At 36.4% G+C, this 22,816-nt stretch overlaps 1 protein-coding gene across 1 annotated transcript in view; it reads right to left on the bottom strand.

Moving 5' to 3' along the window:
- The window catches only part of LOC123550870 (two pore channel protein 2-like), a 71,968-nt gene that overhangs the window by 36,901 nt on the left and 12,251 nt on the right, over window positions 1-22,816 (bottom strand). Inside the window, exons 3-9 of the mRNA XM_053540021.1 lie at window positions 21,940-22,016; window positions 21,283-21,460; window positions 19,680-19,796; window positions 18,863-18,969; window positions 8,917-9,067; window positions 6,751-6,838; window positions 6,213-6,278 (exon numbers count right to left, since the gene is read on the bottom strand). Of these exons, the coding sequence (XP_053395996.1) occupies window positions 6,213-6,278; window positions 6,751-6,838; window positions 8,917-9,067; window positions 18,863-18,969; window positions 19,680-19,796; window positions 21,283-21,460; window positions 21,940-22,016 (784 nt within the window). The remainder of the gene's footprint in view (window positions 1-6,212; window positions 6,279-6,750; window positions 6,839-8,916; window positions 9,068-18,862; window positions 18,970-19,679; window positions 19,797-21,282; window positions 21,461-21,939; window positions 22,017-22,816) is intronic.

The following is a 22,816-nucleotide window of genomic DNA, read 5'->3' as shown; positions in this document are numbered from 1 at the left end:
GAAAAATATGGCCTCTAGAGAGGTCACAACGTTTTTTCATTATTTGACCTACTGACCTACTTTTTGAAGGCACATGACCCACTTTCGAACTTGACCTAGATATTGTCAAGATGAACATTCTGACCAATCTTTATGGAGATCCATTCACAAATATGGCCTCTAGAGAGGTCACAAGGTTTTTCTATTTTTAGACCTACTGACATAGTTTTTGACCGCACATGACCCTGTTTCGAACTTGACCTAGATATCATCAAGATGAACATTTAGACCAACTTTCATACAGATCCCGTGAAAAATATGGCCTTTAGACAGGTCACAAGGTTTTTCTATTATTTGACCTACTGACCTAGATTTTGACCGCACATGACCCTGTTTCGAACTTGATCTAGATATCATCAAGATGAACATTCAGACCAGCTTTCATACAGATCCCGTGAAAAATATGGCCTTTGAGGGGTCACAAGGTTTTTCTATTATTTGACCTACTGACCTAGTTTTTGATGGCACGTGACCCACTTTCGAACTTGATCTAGATATCATCATGATGAACATTCAGACCAACTTTCATACAGATCCCATGAAAAATATGGCCTCTAGAGAGGTCACAAGGTTTTTCTATTATTTGACCTACTGATCTAGTTTTTGAGGGCACGTGACCCACTTTCGAACTTGACCTAGATATCATCAAGGTCAACATGCTGACCAATTTTTATGAAGATCTCATGAAATTTATGGCCTCTAGAGAGGTCACAAGGTTTTTCTATTATTTGACCTACTGACCTAGTTTTTGATGGCACCTGACCCAGTTTCAAACTTGACCTAGATATCATCAAGGTGAACGTTCTGACCAATTTTCATGAAGATCTTATGATATGTATGGCCTCTAGAGAGGTCACAAGGTTTTTCTATTTTTAGACCTACTGACCTAGTTTTTGAAGGCACGTGACCCAGTTTTGAACTTGACCTAGATATCATCAAGGTAAACATTCTGAACAATTTTCATGATGATCTTTTGAAATATATGGCCTCTAGAGAGGTCACAAGGTTTTTCTATTTTTAGACCTACTGACCTAGTTTTTGATGGCACGTGACCCAGTTTCGAACTTGACCTAGATATCATCAAGTTGAACATTCTGACCAACTTTCATAAAGATCCCACAAAAAATGTGACCTCTAGAGTGGTCACAAGCAAAAGTTTACGGATGCACGGAGGCACGCACGGACGCACACACGGACGGACGACGGACACAGCGCGATCACAAAAGCTCACCTTGTCACTTCATGACTGGTGAGCTAATAAACATTAGAAAATACAAAAGTTACTGTTAATAATCTTCTGATTAATGATTTCAAGTACAGATTATGACAAGTAAAAAGTCCTGTCAATTTTAGATCGTGACAGGCCAAAACAAGCACCAGGAGCAGCTAGACAAAAGCAACATAAAAAAAGAAAGGGCTGCTGATATCAAGAAAATAAGGATAGATGTATGTTTGTAAGCTGCTAAGAAATACTGCTTAACCTCTGATTTCTTGGGTGTTAAATTGTGTGGGATATGACTACCTTGATTTCAACTTCTGAGGATACAAGAGCTCGTCGAACACGAAATGCCCCCCTTGATGCATTTAGTAATTGCTCAAGGAACAGAAATTATATGCTCACTGTAAACAAAAGTTGTACCATTCTGGTTTAATCTGACACAAAACTATGCATGTGGTCCAAATTTGAAGCCTGTACCTTCAAAAACGTGAAAGTAGGTCACTAGGTCAATGTCCAGGTCAAATATTTTTTTGGTGCACAAAACTATGCATGTGGTCCAAATTTGAAGGCTGTAGCTACAGAAATGTGAAAGTAGGTCACTAGATGAAGGTCAAGGTCAACTCATGTCAAGGTTCATCTTGCAACTCAAAACCATACATGTGGTCAAAATTTAAATGTTTTAGGTTATTGACAAGAAGACTTTAAGGGGACGCATATTGCTACATTCACAGTTCATACAGAAATGCGGAAGGGGTGCATATTCAAGAAATCAATGGTGGGAAAATAAAAAACATATTCCTAAACTGATATAATACTGATGGACACCTGTAATATTCAGTATTTTGAGGATAAGGATGTGGTACTATGAATGTAATAGGAAAACAGACGCCTTTGTGAAAGTACATTCAACACAAAATATTAAGCTTTTGTATAAGGAAAAAACAGGTTTTTTTACAATAACAGTGTTCCAAATAATGTTGAAGGGATGAGATTTTCTTTCTAACACACCAGGTTTGCTTAAACATGTAAAAATTTAACGCCACGTCATTTCAGCTCGGGATGGACGCCATATTTCTCATTGATAAAAATGTAAACAAAAAAAATCAGAGTGGGATTAGCATTGCAAGGGCATAACATGACATTCTACACAATGAATACCTTAGAACAGATATCTAAGATGCTACACAGGTCAGGCGGGTTAAATGCATAATGGCGATCACTTGAAATTCATCTTGAAAAGGTGGTTAATTTTAGTTTATTTACATGGTTTTTAATTTTCCCACGACTTCTCGGCGATTCACTGCAAATGTATTACTGCGCCGGACGAAAGGTAACTCTAATAAACAACGGGAGACAACTTAGGTGTCAGCAGGTGTACGATTTTTAAAAAAAACATGTCGATGATTATAATTTCTTATCAAATAATGAATCCTATTCAGATATTCGTCTTTAATATTAGAAAATTATTAATTTCTGTGGACATTTTGTCAAAAAATATTACTTACACTGGACTACTTTGTGCATCAAACTGGTTTCCGCTTCAGTTGTGAGGCACTTCCGTTATACTTTTTGACAACAATAACAAAACACAAAATGAATCAATAGTCACTTATAGACCGACTGCTACTTAAATAAGTGTAAGTAAAGTTGTTGTTACAACATTATATATGTTCGTTACGTTATGAGATAAAGTTTATCTTGAACTGCATAATCCATTAATTACGTTATATTGCATTTACAACTTATTTGACCCCATTTTTTACGTGAATGACAGCATTCTCGTGCAACTCGTGCAAACAGAGTTATGAAAAGTATGGTGGAGAATTCAAGGACAAATTATAAATGACATTAAAGTGAGGATAACTGTATATTCGTCCAGTTTTGATCATTGACATGCCTGCTGTGTATTAGTAACTTTTGTGAACAAGATTAAAATGTTACTTTTGCACATATACACATTGATTGGACCTCTCAACCAAATTTCATACCTTATTTTAGGGATTTTTAAGACAATACATTTTCAAAAGTTTGTTGAATGTGTTTTGATATTTAAGTGCATTGAAGTTCATGAATATCAAGTTAAAAATTAATAATTGCAACATTTCTAGGCCCTTATTGTAAGCCACTAGACTTCTGTAACGATAAATGTTTAATGTATTAAGGGGAATATACTCTTTTAGTTTTGGAATGTGGCATTCCTTGACCACCGTATCTTTTCTTATGCACTACTTTGTAAACAAACTAAATAATGTGTTTTAGCTTACATATGCGAAATGAAAAGCAATACAGTGACCATATTTCACATTCTTTCTTTAAATTAGAATCTGTAGGACATTGATAAATGTTTGGACAAGGTGAAGCACTATTATTCTCGCACCAAAAAGTCTTAATTGTTGACTTTGAATGTACGCAATAAGTCTTATGTAATTCAACAATAACTTTCTTGTTTCAGTTTTCTCATTTTTATTTTAGTGAGCAATCCTTTATGTACTTATATAACAGTTGAAACAGTATCCATTTCATGTACCAAAACCTTGTACTTTTTTGCAGGTAAATTTTATCATACCCTACCCACTTTTTTCTAATTTCAAAGTATGCATCCCCTTAAAAACTTTTCCCTATATAAGTCTATATGAACCATGTGACCTCCAGGGCGGGGCCATATTTGACCCTAGGGGGATAATTTGAACAAACTTGGTAGAGAATTACTAGATGATGCTATATTACAAATATCAAAGCCCTAGTCTTTGTGGTTTGAACAAGAAGATTTTCAAAGTTTATCCCTATATAAGTCTATGTAAACCATGTGACCCCCGGGGCGGGGCCATATTTGACCCTAGGGGGATAATTTGAACAATCTTAGTAGAAGCCCACTAGATGATGTCACAAACAAATATCAAAGCCCTAGGCCCTGTGGTTTTGGACAAGAGGTTTTTCAAAGTTTTTCCCTATATAAGTCTATATAAACCATGTGACCCCCGGGGCGGGGCCATATTAGACCCTAGGGCAATAATTTGAATCATCTTGGTAGAGGACTACTAGATGATGCTTCACACTAAATATCAAAGCCCTAGGCTCTGTGGTTTTAGACAAGAAGATCAGAAACTGTTTTAACTGTTCCTGGCCAATGTGCTCTTGACCTTTGACCTAATGACCTCAAAATCAATAGGGGTCATCTGCTGATCATGAACAACCTAATTATCAATTTTCCTGACATTATGCCCAAGCGTTCTTGAGTTATTGCCCGGAAACCACTTTACTGTTCCAGTTCAATGTGACCTTGACCTTTGACATACTGACCTCAAAGTCAATAGGGGTCATCTGCTGGTCATGACCAACCTCCCTATCAACTTTCGTGACCCTAGGCCTATGCGTTCTTGAGTTATCATCCGGAAACCGTTTAACTGTTCAGGGTCACTGTGACCTTGACCTTTAACATATTGACCTCAAAATCAATAGGGGTCATCTGCTGGTCATGACCAACCTCCCTATCAACTTTCATGATCCTAGGCCCAAGCGTTCTTGAGTTATCATCCGGAAACCGTTTTACTGTTCAGGGTCACTGTGACCTTGACCTTTGACATACAGACCCCAGGTCAAATTTTATTTCGGTGCACAAAACTATGCATGTGGTCCAAATTTGAAGGCTGTAGCTACAGAAATGTGAAAGTAGGTCACTAGATGAAGGTCAAGGTCAACTCATGTCAAGGTTCATCTTGCAACTCAAAACCATACATGTGGTCAAAATTTAAATGTTGTAGGTTATTGACAAGAAGACTAAAAACTTTTCCCTATATAAGTCTATATGAACCATGTGACCTCCAGGGCGGGGCCATATTTGACCCTAGGGGGATAATTTGAACAAACTTGGTAGAGAATTACTAGATGATGCTATATTACAAATATCAAAGCCCTAGTCTTTGTGGTTTGAACAAGAAGATTTTCAAAGTTTATCCCTATATAAGTCTATGTAAACCATGTGACCCCCGGGGTGGGGCCATATTTGACCCTAGGGGGATAATTTGAACAATCTTAGTAGAAGCCCACTAGATGATGTCACAAACAAATATCAAAGCCCTAGGCCCTGTGGTTTTGGACAAGAGGTTTTTCAAAGTTTTTCCCTATATAAGTCTATATAAACCATGTGACCCCCGGGGCGGGGCCATATTAGACCCTAGGGCAATAATTTGAATCATCTTGGTAGAGGACTACTAGATGATGCTTCACACTAAATATCAAAGCCCTAGGCTCTGTGGTTTTAGGCAAGAAGATCAGAAACTGTTTTAACTGTTCCTGGCCAATGTGATCTTGACCTTTGACCTAATGACCTCAAAATCAATAGGGGTCATCTGCTGATTATGAACAACCTAATTATCAATTTTCCTGACATTAGGCCGAAACGTTCTTGAGTTATTGCCCGGTCCGGAAACTGTTTAACTGTTCAGGGTCACTGTGACCTTGACCTTTAACATACTGACCTCAAAATCAATAGGGGACATCTGCTGGTCATGACCAACCTCCCTATCAACTTTCATGATCCTAGGCCCAAGCGTTCTTGAGTTATCATCCGGAAACCGTTTTACTATTCAGGGTCACTGTGACCTTGACCTTTGACATACAGACCGCAAAATCAATAGGGGTCATCTGCTGGTGATGACCAACCTCCCTATCAACTTTCATGATCCTAGGCCCAAGCATTCTTGAGTTATCATCCGGAAACGGATTGGTCTACATTCCGACCGACCGACAGACCGACCGACCGACATCTGCAAAACAATATACCCCACTTCTTCGAAGGGGGCATAAAAATACATGGGAATTTAAAATGAACATTTGCATTTAACTTTGTGGACTGCCACAATGAATTATTCCCCAAAGAATATTAGTAATTTCAAAACTGTCAATTTGCTTACAAACAATACTATACTTTCTGCACTTCTGTGTAAGAACTTACCAATGATAAGAAATACAATAAAGAATACGGCATACAATCTGTTCCTGTTATAGGCTGGTAATGTCACTGAAATCAGAATTAAACTTTCATTTCAATAATGCTTGTTTCTCACTTTAACAATGAAAAAAATGAAGTGTTGTGTATTCTGCAATAAATAACAGCTGATTCGCAGACTGATGACAGGCCATTATAACATCAATTATTATGTCAAACAGCCACATGACATCCAGTTTATTACTACATGTACTCAGATGAAAAAAGTTTAGCATAATTATTACAAGCATGTAAGGATGAAAATAAACAAGGCCTTTTGTGCTTTATTGTGTGATATACAACTGTTAATTGTTAGGATGCTTAGATCTTTAACCACTTAGGTTAACGCCATTATGGTTCAATTCCTGTGAAAATCTGAACTCTGATAAATCAGACCTTGATTATTTGATAAATAATAAATGAATTATGCAGATCATGTAATATTAAAATATCCATTCAGTTGTGGACATTACAATCTGCCATAAGAAAACTGTAAATTATTTACCATCTGGATTATCTGCAGTAGTCAGAAGCACCAATAAACTCATGAAGGAATCTGTCAATGTTCGGAAATACTCGGACTCCGAGTGACCCTGAAAAGGTAGCAAATTTTGTTAAAATACAACAGTTATGCACATAACTGGGGATAAAACCTTCACTATTTTATTTCAAAATATTTACCTTATAAAAAACAAAGAATTAGATAAAATAGTTTTGTTTCCACCATTTGATACACTGATGAGGATTTCATATGTAAACCTGTAGCCAACTGTTGGCCTGTATGTATACACTTATTTTTATATATTTGACTAAGACTACCATACTCCTAAGACATTAAATAAGAGCACTGCCTGCGGGTGCTAGACAACATGTAAGAAAAGAGTTATGGTTCTTGGCCTTCTTACTCATCTTAATTGCTGACAAAAAAAATGTATGAAGTTTCAAAATTATAGTAAGTATTCAACAAAAGTGAACTTAAACAAAAAACAACCAAGAAATACTGATTTTCTAAGTTAAAAAGGCCCATAATTCTTACAAAATGCAAGAGAGAGTTATGGTTCTTGACCTACATACTAATCTAATGATAATAAACAAGTGTACAAAGTTTCAAAGCTATAGCTGTTACAGAATTCAAGAAAAGTGGACCTAAATAAAAAGAAATTCATATTTTTAAGTACATAAAGGGCCATAATTCAGATAAAATGCATATCAGACTTATGGCTCTTAAATTATGTATACTCATCTAATGATGATAAACAAGTCTACAAAGTTTCAAAGCTAGTGTTCTTGTAGTATTCAAGTAAAAAGGACCTAAACACAAATTTTTACCAAGAAATTCAAATTTTCTAACTACAAAATGGGCAACAGTTCCCACAAAATGCAGGTTTAAGTTATGGTTCTTGGTCTACTTACTCATCTAATGATGATAAACAAATGTGCAAAGCTTCAAAGCTGTAGCTCTTATAGTTTTTTGACCTAAAACGTGGATCTAAACAAAAATTTTAACAAAGAAAATCAAATTTTCATAGAACAACAAGAACTGTCCGTAAGACAGCCAAGCTCGACTATTCGAAATACTGTCCCAGAAGCAGGAAAATATAACCCAAAAAGGTTAAATATCAAGAGTTTTAAGTTCAAAAGGGGACATAATTTGACCAAAATGAAGGTCAGAGTTATGGGACTTGCTGCTATCAACTAGTTTTATAACCCCGAAGGCACATGTAAAGTTTCAATTCAATATCTGCATTAGCTTTGGAGATAGTAACTTGCATGTAAAACTTTAACCAGAATCTTCTAAGTCCAATAAGGGGCATAATTTGCCCAAAATACACGTCACAGTTATGGGACTTGACCCAGTGAAATTGGTATTTAATCTAGAAAAAGAAAAAATAAGTTTCAAATCTATATGCCTTTTAATAATAGCTGTATGTACTTGCACGCATAACTTTAACCAGGATTTTCTAAGTCCAAAAGGGGGCATAATTTGCCCAAAATACATGTCAGAGTTATGGGACTTGACCCAGTGAGGTTGGTAATTGATCTAGAAAAAGAAAAAATAAGTTTCGAATCTATATGCCTTTTAGTAATAGCTGTATGTACTTGCACGCAAAACTTTAACCAGGATTTTCTAAGTCCAAAAGGGGGCATAATTTGGCCAAAATGAAGGTCAGGGTTATGGGACTTGGTGCTATCAACTAGTTTTATAACCCCAAAGAAACATGTGAAGTCTGCATTAGTTTTGTAGATAGTAACTTGCATGTAAAACTTTAACAAGAATTTTCTAAGTCCAAAAGGGGGCATAATTTGCTAAAAATACATGTCAAAGTTATGGAACTTGACCCAGTGAGGTTGGTAATTGACCTAGAAAAAGAAAAAATAAGTTTCAAAGCTATATGCCTTTAAATGATAGCTGTATGTACTTGCATGCAAAAACTTAACCAAGGTGTGACGCCGACGCCAGGGTGAGTAGAATAGCTAGACTATTCTTTGAATAGTCGAGCTAAAAATGTCAAAATCTTTCTGTTCACTGTGATTCTCACATATAAACCATGTGAATCAACTAGAAATTGGAAACTTCTAATATCAAACAACTGTATATGCATGCATCTGAAATTTTTCAGTTCTATCAAAAATCCAGTGACAATATCCCTTCATCTAGACCAAACTTCACCTGGGTACCATTTCCACTTTGGCTGCCAGGGGAACCTTCAATATCAAGACCATCATCAATTACTGAGGCATCTGTGGAACCTTGCTTGGGAAATAACAGCATTCCAAATAGTGTAAATATATACAGGTGTAATGCCATCAGTAGCAGCACACTGAAATAGAAGATTCATAGAAAACATGAAGGATGGCACCCTTCCCAACCCAGATAATCAGTGTAATAAAAACAAAGTCAGCTGATGCCAAATATTTTTTTTTATGTAGTGGGGGGCAGGGGAGGGGCTGTTATCTAGTGGTTAAGGTGTCTGCTGCTCAACTCGGGGAGTTGTGGGTTCAAGTCCATCTGGGGTCACAACAATGCTTTGTCATATTGCACCAGAACTGTTTTTCCAGGAAACAAACTTGGGAGTGCTTCAAATAAGTTTGAAGCTTTCTTCACAATCAAGCTATAATTTACAGACTAAACTAATATATATTGTGATAGAGCTAAATGCTCAGCGACTGTTGTTGATTCGCTGATGGGGAATCAGCAAAATTGAAGAATAACTCCAACTCTGTTTTAAACGTCATGCATTGAAATCAACACAAATATAAATAACAAATAAATACGAGTTCTTTCGACAATTAAATCTTGACTTCAAAATGAATGTCCAAACGATTTTCCATATAAAAGTTTACTTTTTACATAACTACAGATATTCCTGACATAAATTTCAACTCTGCAGAGATTGTCTCAGTTCTTACTTTTGAGTCCTAATATTTTCTTCTTTTTTTCTTCATTCAAAACCATGCTTTATATAGCATATTATGTTGGCAAGGGAACATATATGCCAAAGAACATTTCTAAACAAGTATAGACTCTTACAGTAAGAATTGGTCAAGATAAATTTCAATTTGTATAACAGTTAATCATACATAATCATTATACCAATCAACATTATAATGAGCATAATAGCAATGTTTTTAACACAATAAAATTATACAGTAAAAGCTAAAACATATTAGGTCAAAGTTAAAACATGTCTGTAAATTAGTAAGAAATCTTTTAAGAGGATAATAATAAGTTGTAACAAAATTGGATTTTTCTGAAAATACATATTCTAGCAGAAAAATTTTGAGAAAATCAACAAGAGCTGTCACAGGAGACAGCGCGCTCGACTATTTCGATGCTGGATAGTGAAACTGGGCACATCTGAGGAAACTAGAGCTGTCACTGGAGTGTTAAATGACTCCAATTGTGGATGAAGATATTACTCAATAGCCTGAGTCTACGTCAAAAATATCAACTTAAAGTAATAAGAGAGGTAAAAATAAAATGTATCAAAACACTATATAAGCAAAAAGGGGCATAATTCATTAAATATTGGTGCCAGAGTTATGCACCTTGTGTCATATGGTGTGGGTGATGATGTTGAACAACTATTTTAAGTTTGAATCAAATCCATTCAGTAATAACTGAGACAGAGTGAAAGTGCATCAAAACTTTAACCTTAAATTCTAGGTAAAAAGATGGAATAATTAATGAAAAATTGGTGCAAGAGTTATGCACCTTGCACCATATGGTGTGGGTGATATGTTGAACAACTATTTTAAGTTTGAATCAAATCCATTCAGTAATAACAGAGGTAGAGTAAAAGTGCACCAAAACTTTAACCTAAAATTCTAAGTAAAAAGCGGAAATAATTCATGAAAGATTGGTCCCAGAGTTATGCACCTTGTGTTATATGATAAGGGTAATGATGTTGAACAACTGTTTAAGTCTGAATCAGATCCATTCAGTAATAACAGAGATAGAGTGAAAGTGCATAAAACTTTAACCTGAAATTCTAAGTAACAAGAGATCACAGAGTGATGTTGGCACCCACCAATGTGCCATTTTTGAGTGTTCCAAATTTCAAGACTTATTGGCTAGCTCAAGGTCAAATTTCACAACACTGTGCATGTGGTCCAAATTCGAAAGCTGTAGCTTGAGAAATGTGAATGTAGGTCACTAGATCTATTTAAAGGACAAAGTTCTTTGTACACAAAACTATGCATGTGCATCAAGTTTGAAGGCTGTAGTTTGAGAAATATGAAAGTAGGTCATTACGTCAATCTTAAGGTCAAAGTTTATTTCGGTACACAAAACTATGCAAGTGGTCCAAATTTGAAGGCTGTAGCTTGAGAAATGTGAAAGTAGGTCACTAAGTCAAAATCAAGGTTAAATTACACTTCAGAACACAAATCTATGCATGTGGTCTAAATTCAAAGCCTGTACCTTCAAAAATGTGAAAGTAGGTCACTAGGTCAATGTCAAGGTCAAAGTTTGTTTCGGTACACAATCCTATGCATGTGGTCTAAATCTGAAGCCTGTAGCTACAGAAATGTGAATGTAGGTCACTAGGTCAATCTTAAGGTCGAAGTTCATTTCGGTACACAAAACTATGCAAGTGGTCCAAATTTGAAGGCTGTAGCTTGAGAAATGTGAAAGTAGGTCACTAGGTCAATGTCAAGGTCAAATTTTATTTCGGAACACAGAGCTATGCATGTGGTCCAAATTTGAAGCCTGTACCTTCAAAAATGTGAAAGTAGGTCACTAGGTCAATGTAAAGGTCAAAGTTTGTTTCTGTTCATAAAACTATGCACGTGGTCCAAATCTGAAGGCTGTAGCTTGAGAAATGTGGAAGAAGGTCACTAGGTCAAAATCAAAGTCAAATTTCATTTCGAACACAAACTATGCATGTGGTCCAAATTTGAAGCCTGTACCTTCAAAAATGTGAAAGTAGGTCACTAGGTCAATGTCAAGGTCAAAGTTTTTTTCAGTGCACAAAACTATGCATGTGGTCCAAATTTGAAGGCTGTAGCTTGAGAAATGTGAAAGTAGGTCACTAGGTCAAAATCAAGGTCAACTCATGTCAAGGTTCATCTTGCCACTCAAAACCATACATGTGGTCCAAATTTGAATGTTGTAGGTTATTGACAAGAAGATTTTAAAAGCTTTTCCCTATAAAAGTCTATATGAACCATGTGACCCCCAGGGCGGGGCCATATTTGACCCTAGGGGGATAATTTCAACAAACTTGGTAGAGAACCACTAGATGCTGCTGCATTACGAATGCCAAAGCCCTAGGTTTTGTGGTTTGGACAAGAAGTTTTTCCCTATATAAGTCTATGTAAACCATGTGACCCCCGGGCAGAGCCATATTTGACCCTAGGGGGATAATTTGAACAATCTTAGTAGAAGACCACTAGATGATGTCACACACAAAATGTCAAAGCCCTAGGCCCTGTTGTTTTGAATAAGAGGTTTTTCTAAGTTTTTCCCTATATAAGTCTATATAAAACATGTGACCCCCGGGGCGGGGCCATATTAGACCCCAGGGAAAGAATTTGAATCATCTTGGTAGAGGACCACTAGATGATGCTTCATACCAAATATCAAAGCCCTAGGCTCTGTGGTTTTGGACAAAAAGATTTTCAAAGTTTTTCCCTATATAAATATATGTAAATTATAGAAATAAACAAAAGGCCATAACTCACTAAACGATTGTTGAACCCGTCTGATTTTCAGGGGGACACAACTAGGGTACCAATACATCATTCTGACAAAGTTTGGTCAAAATCCCCCTAAGTAGTTTCTGAGGAGATGCGATAACGAGAAATTGTTAACGGACGGACGGAATGACACACAGACGGACCACGGACGCAGAGTGATTTGAATAGCCCACCATCATGATGATGGTGGGCTAAAAAGGGGAATAATTCATGAAAAATTGTGCCAGAGTTATGCATCTTGTGTCATATGATGTGGGTGATGATGCTGAACAACTATTTTAAGTTTGAATCAAATCCATTCAGTAATAACAGAGACAGAGTGAAAGTGCATCAAAACTTTAACCTCAAATTCTAAGTAAAAAGATGGAATAATTAATGAAAAATTGGTGCGAGAGTTATGCACCTTGCACCATATGGTGTGGGTGATATGTTGAACAACTATTTTAAGTTTGAATCAAATCCATTCAGTAATAACAGAGGTAGAGTAAAAATGCACCAAAATTTTAACCTAAAATTCTAAGTAAATAGGGGAAATAATTCATGAAAGATTGGTCCATGAGTTATGCACCTTGTGTTATATGATAAGGGTAATGATGTTGAACAACTGTTTAAGTTTGAATCAGATCCATTCAGTAATAACAGAGATAGAGTGAAAGTGCATAAAACTTTAACCTGAAATTCTAAGTAAAAAGGGGAATAATTCATGAAAAATTGTGCCAGTTATGCATCTTGTGTCATATGATGTGGGTGATGATGCTGAACAACTATTTTAAGTTTGAATCAAATCCATTCAGTAATAACAGAGGTAGAGTGAAAGTGCACCAAAACTTTAACCTGAAATTCTAAGTAAAAAGGGGGAATAATTCATGAAAAAATGGTGCCAGAGTTATGCACCTTGTGTCATATGACGTGGGTGATGATGCTGAACAACTATTTTAAGTTTGAATCAATCCATTCAGTAACAAGAAACGCGGCAATGCCAGGAAACCAGATTTTCAACACTTTTCATAAGAATAAACAAGAGCACCGCCAAGTGGGGCAATATACGCCCGAAGGCTTACATCATAGGATGGGAGCAAAATTTTAAGAACTTGACTGCTGAAGCCCAAAAGGACTGGAACAACAAAAGGAAAACTTCAAACAAGAGGACCATGATGGTACTGAATCGCTCACCTCTTCCCACATGACCCAGTTTTGAGTATGACGTCATTATTTGACATAGTGACCTAGTTTTTGAGCTCATGTGACCCAGTTTTGAACTTGACCTAGATATTATCAAGATAAAAATTCTGACCAATTTTCATAAAGATCCATTGAAAAATATGGTCACTAAAGAGGTCACAAGGTTTTTCTATTATTTGACCTATTGACCTAGTTTTCGAAGGTACGTGACCCTGTTTTGAACTTTATCTAGATATCATCAAGGTGAACATTCACTAATTTTCATGAAGATCTCATGAAAAATATGGCCTCTAGAGAGGTCACAAGGTTTTTCTATTTTTATACCTACTGGCCTAGTTTTTGACTGCATATGACCCAGTTTCGAAACTGACCTAGATATCATCAAGGTGAACATTCAGATCAATTTTCATGAAGATCCATTGAAAAATATGGCCTCTAGGGAGGTCAAAAGATTTTAATAATTTTAGACCTACTGACCTAGTTTTTGACCGCAGTTGACCCAGTTTCAAACTTGACCTAGATATCATCAAGATGAACATTCAGACCAACTTTCATACAGATCCCATGAAAAGTATGGCCTCTAGAGAGGTCACAAGGTTTTTCTATTATTTGACCTACTGACCTAGTTTTTGAAGGCACGTGACCCAGTTTCAAACTTGACCTAGATATCATCAAGGTGAACATTCTGACCAATTTTAATGGAAATCCATTCACAAGTATGGCCTCTAGAGAGGTCACAAGGTTTTTCTATTTTTAGACCTGCTGACCTAGTTTTTGTCCGCACATGACCCTGTTTTGAACTTGACCTAGATATCATCAAGATGAACATTCAGACCAATTTTCATACAGATCCCATGAAAAATATGGTTTTTAGAGAGGTCACAAGGTTTTTCTATTATTTGACCTACTGACCTAGTTTTTGATGGCACGTGACCCAGTTTCGAACTTGACCTAGATATCATCAAGGTGAACGTTCTGACCAATTTTCATGAAGATCTTGTGAAATATATGGCCTCTAGAGAGGTCACAAGGTTTTTCTATTATTTGACCTACTGACCTAGTTTTTGATGGCACGTGATCCACTTTCGAACTTGACCTAGATATCATCAAGATGAACATTCAGACCAACTTTCATACAGATCCCATGAAAAGTATGGCCTCTAGAGAGGTCATAAGGTTTTTCTATTATTTGACCTACTGACCTAGTTTTTGAAGACACGTGACCCACTTTCGAACCTGACCTAGATATCATCAAGGTGAACATTCTGACCAATTTTCATGAAGTTCTCATGAAATATATGGCCTCTAGAGAGGTCCCAAGGTTTTTCTATTTTTAGACCTACTGACCTAGTTTTTACCCGCACGTGACCAATTTTCGAACTTGACCTAGATATCATCAAGACAAACATTCAGACCAACTTTCATACAGATCCCATGAAAAATATGGCCTTTAGAGAGGTCACAAGGTTTTTCTTTTGTTTGACCTACTGACCTAGTTTTTGATGGCACGTGACCTAGTTTCGAACTTGACCTAGATATCATCAAGGTGAACGTTCTGACTAATTTTCATGAAGATCTTGTGAAATATATGGCCTCTAGAGAGGTCACAAGGTTTTTCTATTTTTAGACCTACTGACCTAGTTTTTGACCGCACATGACCCAGTTTCAAAGTTGACCTAGATATCATCAAGATGAACATTCTGACCAACTTTCATACAGATCCCATGAAAAATATGGTTTTTAGAGGTCACAAGGTTTTTCTATTATTTGACCTACTGACCTAGTTTTTGATGGCATGTGACCCAGTTTCGAACTTGACCTAGATATCATCAAGGTGAACGTTCTGACCAATTTTCATGAAGATCTTGTGAAATATATGGCCTCTAGAGAGGTCACAAGGTTTTTCTATTATTAGCCCTACTGACCTAGTTTTTGATGGCACGTGACCCAGTTTCGAACTTGATCTAGATATCATCAAGGTGAACATTCTGACCAATTTTCATGAAGATCTTGTGAAATATATGGCCTCTAGAGAGGTCAAAAGGTTTTTCTATTTTTAGACCTACTGACCTAGTTTTTGAAGGCACGTGACCCAGTTTCGAACTTGACCTAGATATCATCAAGATGAACATTCTGACCAACTTTCATAAAGATCCAATGAAAAATATGACCTCTAGAGTGGTCACGAGCAAAAGTTTACGGACGGACGGACGCACGCACGGACGCACGCACGGACGACGGACACCGCGCGATCACAAAAGCTCACCTTGTCACTTTGTGACAGGTGAGCTAAAAACAAATCTAAGTCCTAAAAAAAAAATTCAAAGTCTACAAAAAAATCCTTGTCAGGTACATGTATGTAAAAATACACCTTAAAATTGGAGGTACCATCCATGTTGTACCACAGAAAAGTGGTCTCGGTTTTTCCCTACGGCCAATAATAAAAACGTTTCAAAATAAGCTACTTATAGTAACATAAAAGGGAAGCAATTCAAAAAAATAATTGTAAGTACAAGAAAAAGAGATCTGCCAAATAAAAACAAGAGCACTGCAATGCAGAGCAATATACACAAAGCAAAGTCATATATGACCTTTGACCCTTAAGTGTGACCTTGACCTTGAAGGGAGTCATTCGGAACATGCGCTCTGCAAATCGTTGCAATGTGGTGAACATTTCTGCCAAGTTTCTTTGAAATCCTTCCAGCAGTTCAAGAGTTACAGAGCGGACACGAAACAAACTGATATGACCTTTGACTCCTAAGTGTGACCTTGACCTTGAAGTGAGACATCCGGAACATGCGATCTGCACGTCGTCTGGGTGTGGTGAACATTTGTGTCAAGTTTCCTTGAATTCCTTCAAGGGGTTCAAGAGTTACAGAGCGGACACGAAACTGCTAACGGACAGCCAAGCTCGACTATTCAAAATATTGTCCCAGAAGCAGGAAAATATTACCCAAAAAGGTTAAATATCAAAAGATTTTTAAGTTCAAAAGGGGGAATAATTTGACCAAAATGCATATCAGTTATGGGACTTGCTGCTATCAACTAGTTTTATAACCCCGAAGGCACATGTGAAGTTTCAATTCAATATCTGCATTAGTTTTGGAGATAGAAACTTGCATGTAAAACTTTAACCAAAATTTTCTTAGTCTAAAAGGGGGCATAATTTGCTCAAAATACATGTCAGAGTTATGGGTCTTGACCCAGTGAGGTTGGTAATTGATCTAGAAAAAGAAAAAATAAGTTTCAAATCTATATGCCTTTTAGAAATAGCTGTATGTACTTGCACGCAAAACTTTAACCAGAATTTTCTAAGTCCAAAAGGGGGCATAATTTGGCCAAAATGAAAGTCAGAGTTATGGGACTTGCTGCTATCAACTAGTTTTATAACCCCGAAGACACATATGAAGTTTTAAAACAATATCTGCATTAGTTTTGGAGATAGTAACTTGCATGTAAAACTTCAACCAAAATTTTCTAAGTCCAAAAGGGGGCATAATTTGCTCAAAATACATGTCAGAGTTATGGGACTTGACCCAGAGAGGTTGGTAATTGACCTAGAAAAAGAAAAAATAAGTTTCAAAGCTATATGCCTTTAATTGATGGCTGTATGTACTTGCATGCAAAAACTTAACCAAGGTGTGACGCCGACGCCGACGCCGACGCCAGGGTGAGTAGAATAGCTAGACTATTCTTCGAATAGTCGAGCTAAAAACAAGAGCACTGCAATGCAGAGCAATATACACAAAGCAAAGTCATATATGACCTTTAACCTTTAAGTGTGACCTTGACCTTGAAGCGAGACATCCGGAACATGCGCTCTGCACATCGTTGCAATGTGGTGAACATTTCTGCCAAGTTTCTTTGAAATCCTTCCAGCAGTTCAAGAGTTACAGAGCGGACACGAAACAAACTGATATGACCTTTGACTCCTAAGTGTGACCTTGACCTTGAAGTGAGACATCCGGAACATGCGCTCTGCACGTCGTCTGGGTGTGGTGAACATTTGTGTCAAGTTTCCTTGAAATCCTTCAAGGGGTTCAAGAGTTACAGAGCGGACACGAAATTGCTAACGGACAGACGGACGGACAGACGGACACCAGCGTCATAACATAATACGTCCCTTCGGGCGTATAAAAAGTATACTGAATCACAGTGCACCACTTTAAAGCAAAACCCTAACCCTAACCCTATTTTTAGTAACAATGACCTTGACCTTGATCCCAGAAACTCCAAAATCAATCCCAAGCTACAACTTTATATAAGTTTTCTATACACCAAGTTTCATCATGATAGCTCATTCCTAAGTTAAGTTATTGACCGGAAACCCTTTTTCTATTTTAAGTAACAGTGACCTTGACCTTGACCCCAGAAACCCCAAAATCAATCCCAGCCTTTGTCTTGATATAAGCTACATACACACCAAGTTTTATTCAAATATCTTTACCGAAACAAAAGTTATTGACCGGAAACACCAGTTTGACGCCGCCGCCCGTCCATCCGCCCGCCCGGCTGACCAATGACATACCCCAATCTAATAACTCAGGTTTTCAAGAGTGAAAGTGCATCAAAACTTTAACCTGAAAATCTAAGTGAAAAGGGGGGATAATTCATGAAATATTGGTGCCAGAGTTATGGCCCTTATGTCAGATGATGTGGATGATGATAAGGAATAAGTATTTTAAGTTTGAATCAAATCCATCAAGTAATTACAGAGATAAGCTGAAAAAAGAGAAAGTGCACCAAAACTTTAACCAAGGTGGGGACGCGGAAAGACGCCGGGGAGAGTAGGATAGCTCTCCTTATACTTCGTATAGTCCAGCTAAAAATCAAGTAATAATTCCTGTGTTTTACTTTTGAGAGAAATATTGTCACAGAAAACCTTGTGACAATATCTATAAAAAATACTTTATTTCACAACCTTTAACAGTTGTTACTTTACTTTATCACTAAATAAATTATTTCTCAGGTATTCAGCAAACCTATTATTTACTAGTACCTAGATACTGTTTTAAAACAATGCTAAGTTTAACCCTAATAAGCACCCTGCTAAATTTCTACAAAAAATATGTCCATCTTTCAATTTGGACGACAGTACCATTAACTGTTAAAAAGGGTGCTTACCAAAAAGATACTGACTGAATGGCGAACAGTGCAGACCATGATCAGGTTGCCACCAGCATGCTGAGGGTTAAGAGTAATTTCTTCAAGAAAAACACCTTGTATAACCTTACCCTAGAATCTGAGATAAAGTTTTCCTCAGACAGTTGAGTATTTTCTTCATCAGAGAAGAGTTTTGTATAATAAATACAGGACGCAACATTCTTCTTACACGAACCACCTAAAACAGAGACAATTTATATCATAACAAAGAGTACCAGTAGCTCAGTTTTCTCCCAAGTCAAATAATATATGTTAAATGTAATTTCACTTTCAGCAAGATTTTAATTTTAGAGAAAAAAAATGAAATTATCTTAATTTCAAAAATATCTGATACATGTACTAAGTTACTACATATTGTAAATGATACAATAATTTTAAAAATTACCTACAATACAAGGACATGGCATTGCCAGTCATGAAATAAATACAGCTACAAACAACAACATATTTACATCTACATTGAATTACTGGTAAGGACACAGTCCAGTCCATCAATGACACTTCTAAAATAAACACAACTACAAACAGGACAGTTATATATGCCTGACCTACAAGCAAGGACACAGCTAAACACAGCTACAAACAACAAGACAGTCACATCAGCACGACCTGCAGCTAAGTGCTTATATCATTAACCTTTACCCTGCTAAATTTCTAAAATGGACTGGTCCATCATTCAATGTAGGCAGTACCATTTATTATTCGAAGGTGTGTTCACAGAAAATTTACTGGCTGAATAGCGAACAGTGTAGACAATGATCAGCCTGCACATCTGTGCAGGCTGATCTTGGTCTGCTCTGGTCACAAAGGCAAAATCACTTGCTGCCAGCAGGCTAAAGGTTAATAACACTCTTAGAAAAACACAGCTACAAACAAGAAGATATTTACCTCTTTACAACCCATAGATAATGACACTATCCAGTCTGTTAATGACACCACTAGAATAAACTCAGCTACTAACAACCATCTGTTTGTCAGTAGATACCGGTTTCCATAGATACGAGACTGAAATTAGACATTTATTTTGCTTTTATTTTATGTTACAGAAAAAAAAACATAAAAGAAAAGAACTATTTGTATTTATTTGAATACAGAAATTAAAAACACTAAAGTAAGAAAAAGTGTCATAAATATGGATCAGATATAAATTATGGATAAAAGCTTAAGCAAGTGATTTCAGAATAAAAAGGAAGTTTGAAAATTGTCAAGTTTTTGCTATCAACAAGCTGTTTGTATATATGATTTATGTTAAAAATTAGGTTACTGCCTTTCTGTAATTTAATCAGGAATGTCACAATCAGTATATACAGATGGACTTTGCCTATGAGGTGTTGTGGGCAGCTTGCAGCTAACATACACTGTTAGGCTCTGCCAGCAAGTTGCAGAAAATATGCACAAAGAGGTTTTGCTTGTGTGTTTTCAGTAAATATACATGGCGAGGCCCTGCTGTCATATCTTCCAGGAGACAAGCCAGAATAACATTACGACTGAGGCTTCATGTACGAGAAGATTGAGATTTTAATCAGATTGAATAAATTCTTTCACTTATTATATGTGCTTGCATTTTATTCCAGGAAAATGACAGCTTTGTTTGTTTTTAAAGGCAATGACCTCCAGATTTTGGCTAAAAATGATCTTTCTTTGAATTGAAGTATGGTCATATTATGAACATTAGAATATGAGTTTTGTTTCTAAATTATCTCAAAAATGCTAAATCAAGAGAAAAAAGATGCCCAAGTCGGGAATCAAACCTGGGCTGCCGCGACAATAAAATCTTCCCCGCTGTCTTTACCAATATACCACAGAGGAATGTGTATTAAACGTTTGTTAAATACAGGTATTTATAATTAAATAAGTTTTAAAGCTTTCTTAAGAAATATAACATAAATTTCCTGATACCTAAAAACTGTCTCTTTTTTCTTTTTCGTCGTATAATCTGGAGGCCAGTGTTTTTAAGAAACATAGATTTTTAATAACAAAAGTTGCATTACTGAAAATATCTTTTATGAAATTAACGAAGTTCCTAGTACCATCCCTAGAACAGTGTAGAAGTGGCATCTTGTCTGTTTGTTGGTTTTGGTTTAACGCTGTTTTTCAACAGTATTTCAGTCATGTAACGGCGGGCAGTCAACCCAACCAATGTTCCTGGATTCTCTACCAGTACAAACCTGTTCTCTGCAAGTAACTGCCAACTTCCCCACATGAATCAGAGGTGGAGGACTAATGATTTCAGACACAATGTCGCTTATCAAATAGTCACGGAGAACATACGCCCCGCCAGAGGATCGAACTCACGACCCCGCGATCCGTAGACCAACGTTCTACCTACTGAGCTAAGCAGGTGGGCTAGTGGCATCTTGATTTGGCAAAATAAAGCCAAAATTCACAAAACGATACCAAGTTACAAATATGTTTAATCAAACAGCAGTGTACTTTAATTACATATATGTAATATTTTCTTCCAAATCTTTTGTTTGCGGAAATAGGTTACCTTCATAAATATGTCTGCAATTAAGAAAACTAAACAAAATAATTCTAAAGTCTCAGTGACTCCACAAGGAAATTCCACTCTTTCATCCCTCGTGCGTATGTCTGACGTCCATGTTAGAGAAGATGGAAATTCAAAAAATGCCAACATATGAAGAACTAGTATCACAAAACTTCTTAATCTGAAAGTTACAGAAGTTTTTTTTTTAAAATCAACACATAAACAATGATATTTTAAGCACTAACAAGCAACAAGATATTGCACAAACATTATGAATATATCTATAAACTGTTAAAAAAATGCCACTTCCATAAATTCAACAAAATTTCTATTATAGTGATCTTTTTTTTTTTCATCCCATAAACTGACTTTAACATTTTTTAAATAAAACATAATTATAATTATTAAAATTCTTACAGGGATTTATAGATCTTATTTTATTTCAATAGCTCAACTGTTTAATACATTTTATTCTATGCTTTTCAGTTCAGATTGAAATATATTTCACTTGTGAAACCATAGTTTACATTTTCACTTGTGGCTGCTCCACTCGTGAAAATATTTAATTATGGTGTCCACTTGGTGAAATATATTTCTATCTTAAACTGAAACAAACAAAAGGCCTACCTCACTTTTGTAAAGACAGTATGTTATACTTACAAAGAGAATGGCTTTGAGTGATAGAACTGGTACACCTTCAGAGACTTGAAGTCTACTTTATGATCTATAGACCGGTACTGAAAGACAAAAGTTTTTATAATCTATTTACCCACTGAAAAGAAAACACTGCACAGGAAGTTCATTCAAACAAGCAAACAGCTTGGTGCTGACTGATCTCCAGTGAAAATCTAACATAAGTTCAGTGAATATAGGTCAGTGTAAATGTTTCAAACTAAACTTTGCATCATATGATGGCACTATAGTTTACTAATTAAATGTTGAATAATCAAACAGCAATAAATCAGTGGACAAGAGCTCCGCCAAGTGGGGTAACATTCACCCGAAGGGTTTTATCTGAGGAAGGGGCAAAATTTAAAGAACTTGACTGTTGAAACCCAAAGGACAGGATAAACAAAGGGAAGAAATTCCAAAAACTATTTATAGTAACATAAAAGGGAAGTAATTCAAAAAAGAATTATAGCAAGTGAACAAAAAAGGGATCTGCCAAATAAAAATAAGAGAAACGCAATGCAGAGCAATATAAACACGAAACAAAATCATATGACCTTTGACTGCTACATGTGACCTTGACCTTGATGGGTTCTGCATGTCACCTCAATGTGGTGAACATTTGTGCCAAGTTTCTTTAAAATCCTTCCAGCAGTTCAAGAGTTACAGAGTGGACACGAAACAAAGCCATAGGACCTTTGACCCCTAAGTGTGACATTGACCTTCAAGCCAGCCATCCGAAACATGTGCTCTGCACATCGTTTGGATGTGGTGAACATATGTGCCAAGTTTTTTTAAAGTCCTTCAAGCAGTTCAAGAGTTGCAGAGCAGACACGAAACAAAGCCATAGGACCTTTGACCCCTAAGT

This window comes from Mercenaria mercenaria, chromosome 4, assembly GCF_021730395.1.
Source record: "Mercenaria mercenaria strain notata chromosome 4, MADL_Memer_1, whole genome shotgun sequence".
Classification (NCBI taxonomy): domain Eukaryota; kingdom Metazoa; phylum Mollusca; class Bivalvia; order Venerida; family Veneridae; genus Mercenaria; species Mercenaria mercenaria.
The sequence above is the reverse complement of the archived record's forward strand: the minus strand, read 5'-3'. Positions and strand labels throughout refer to the sequence as shown.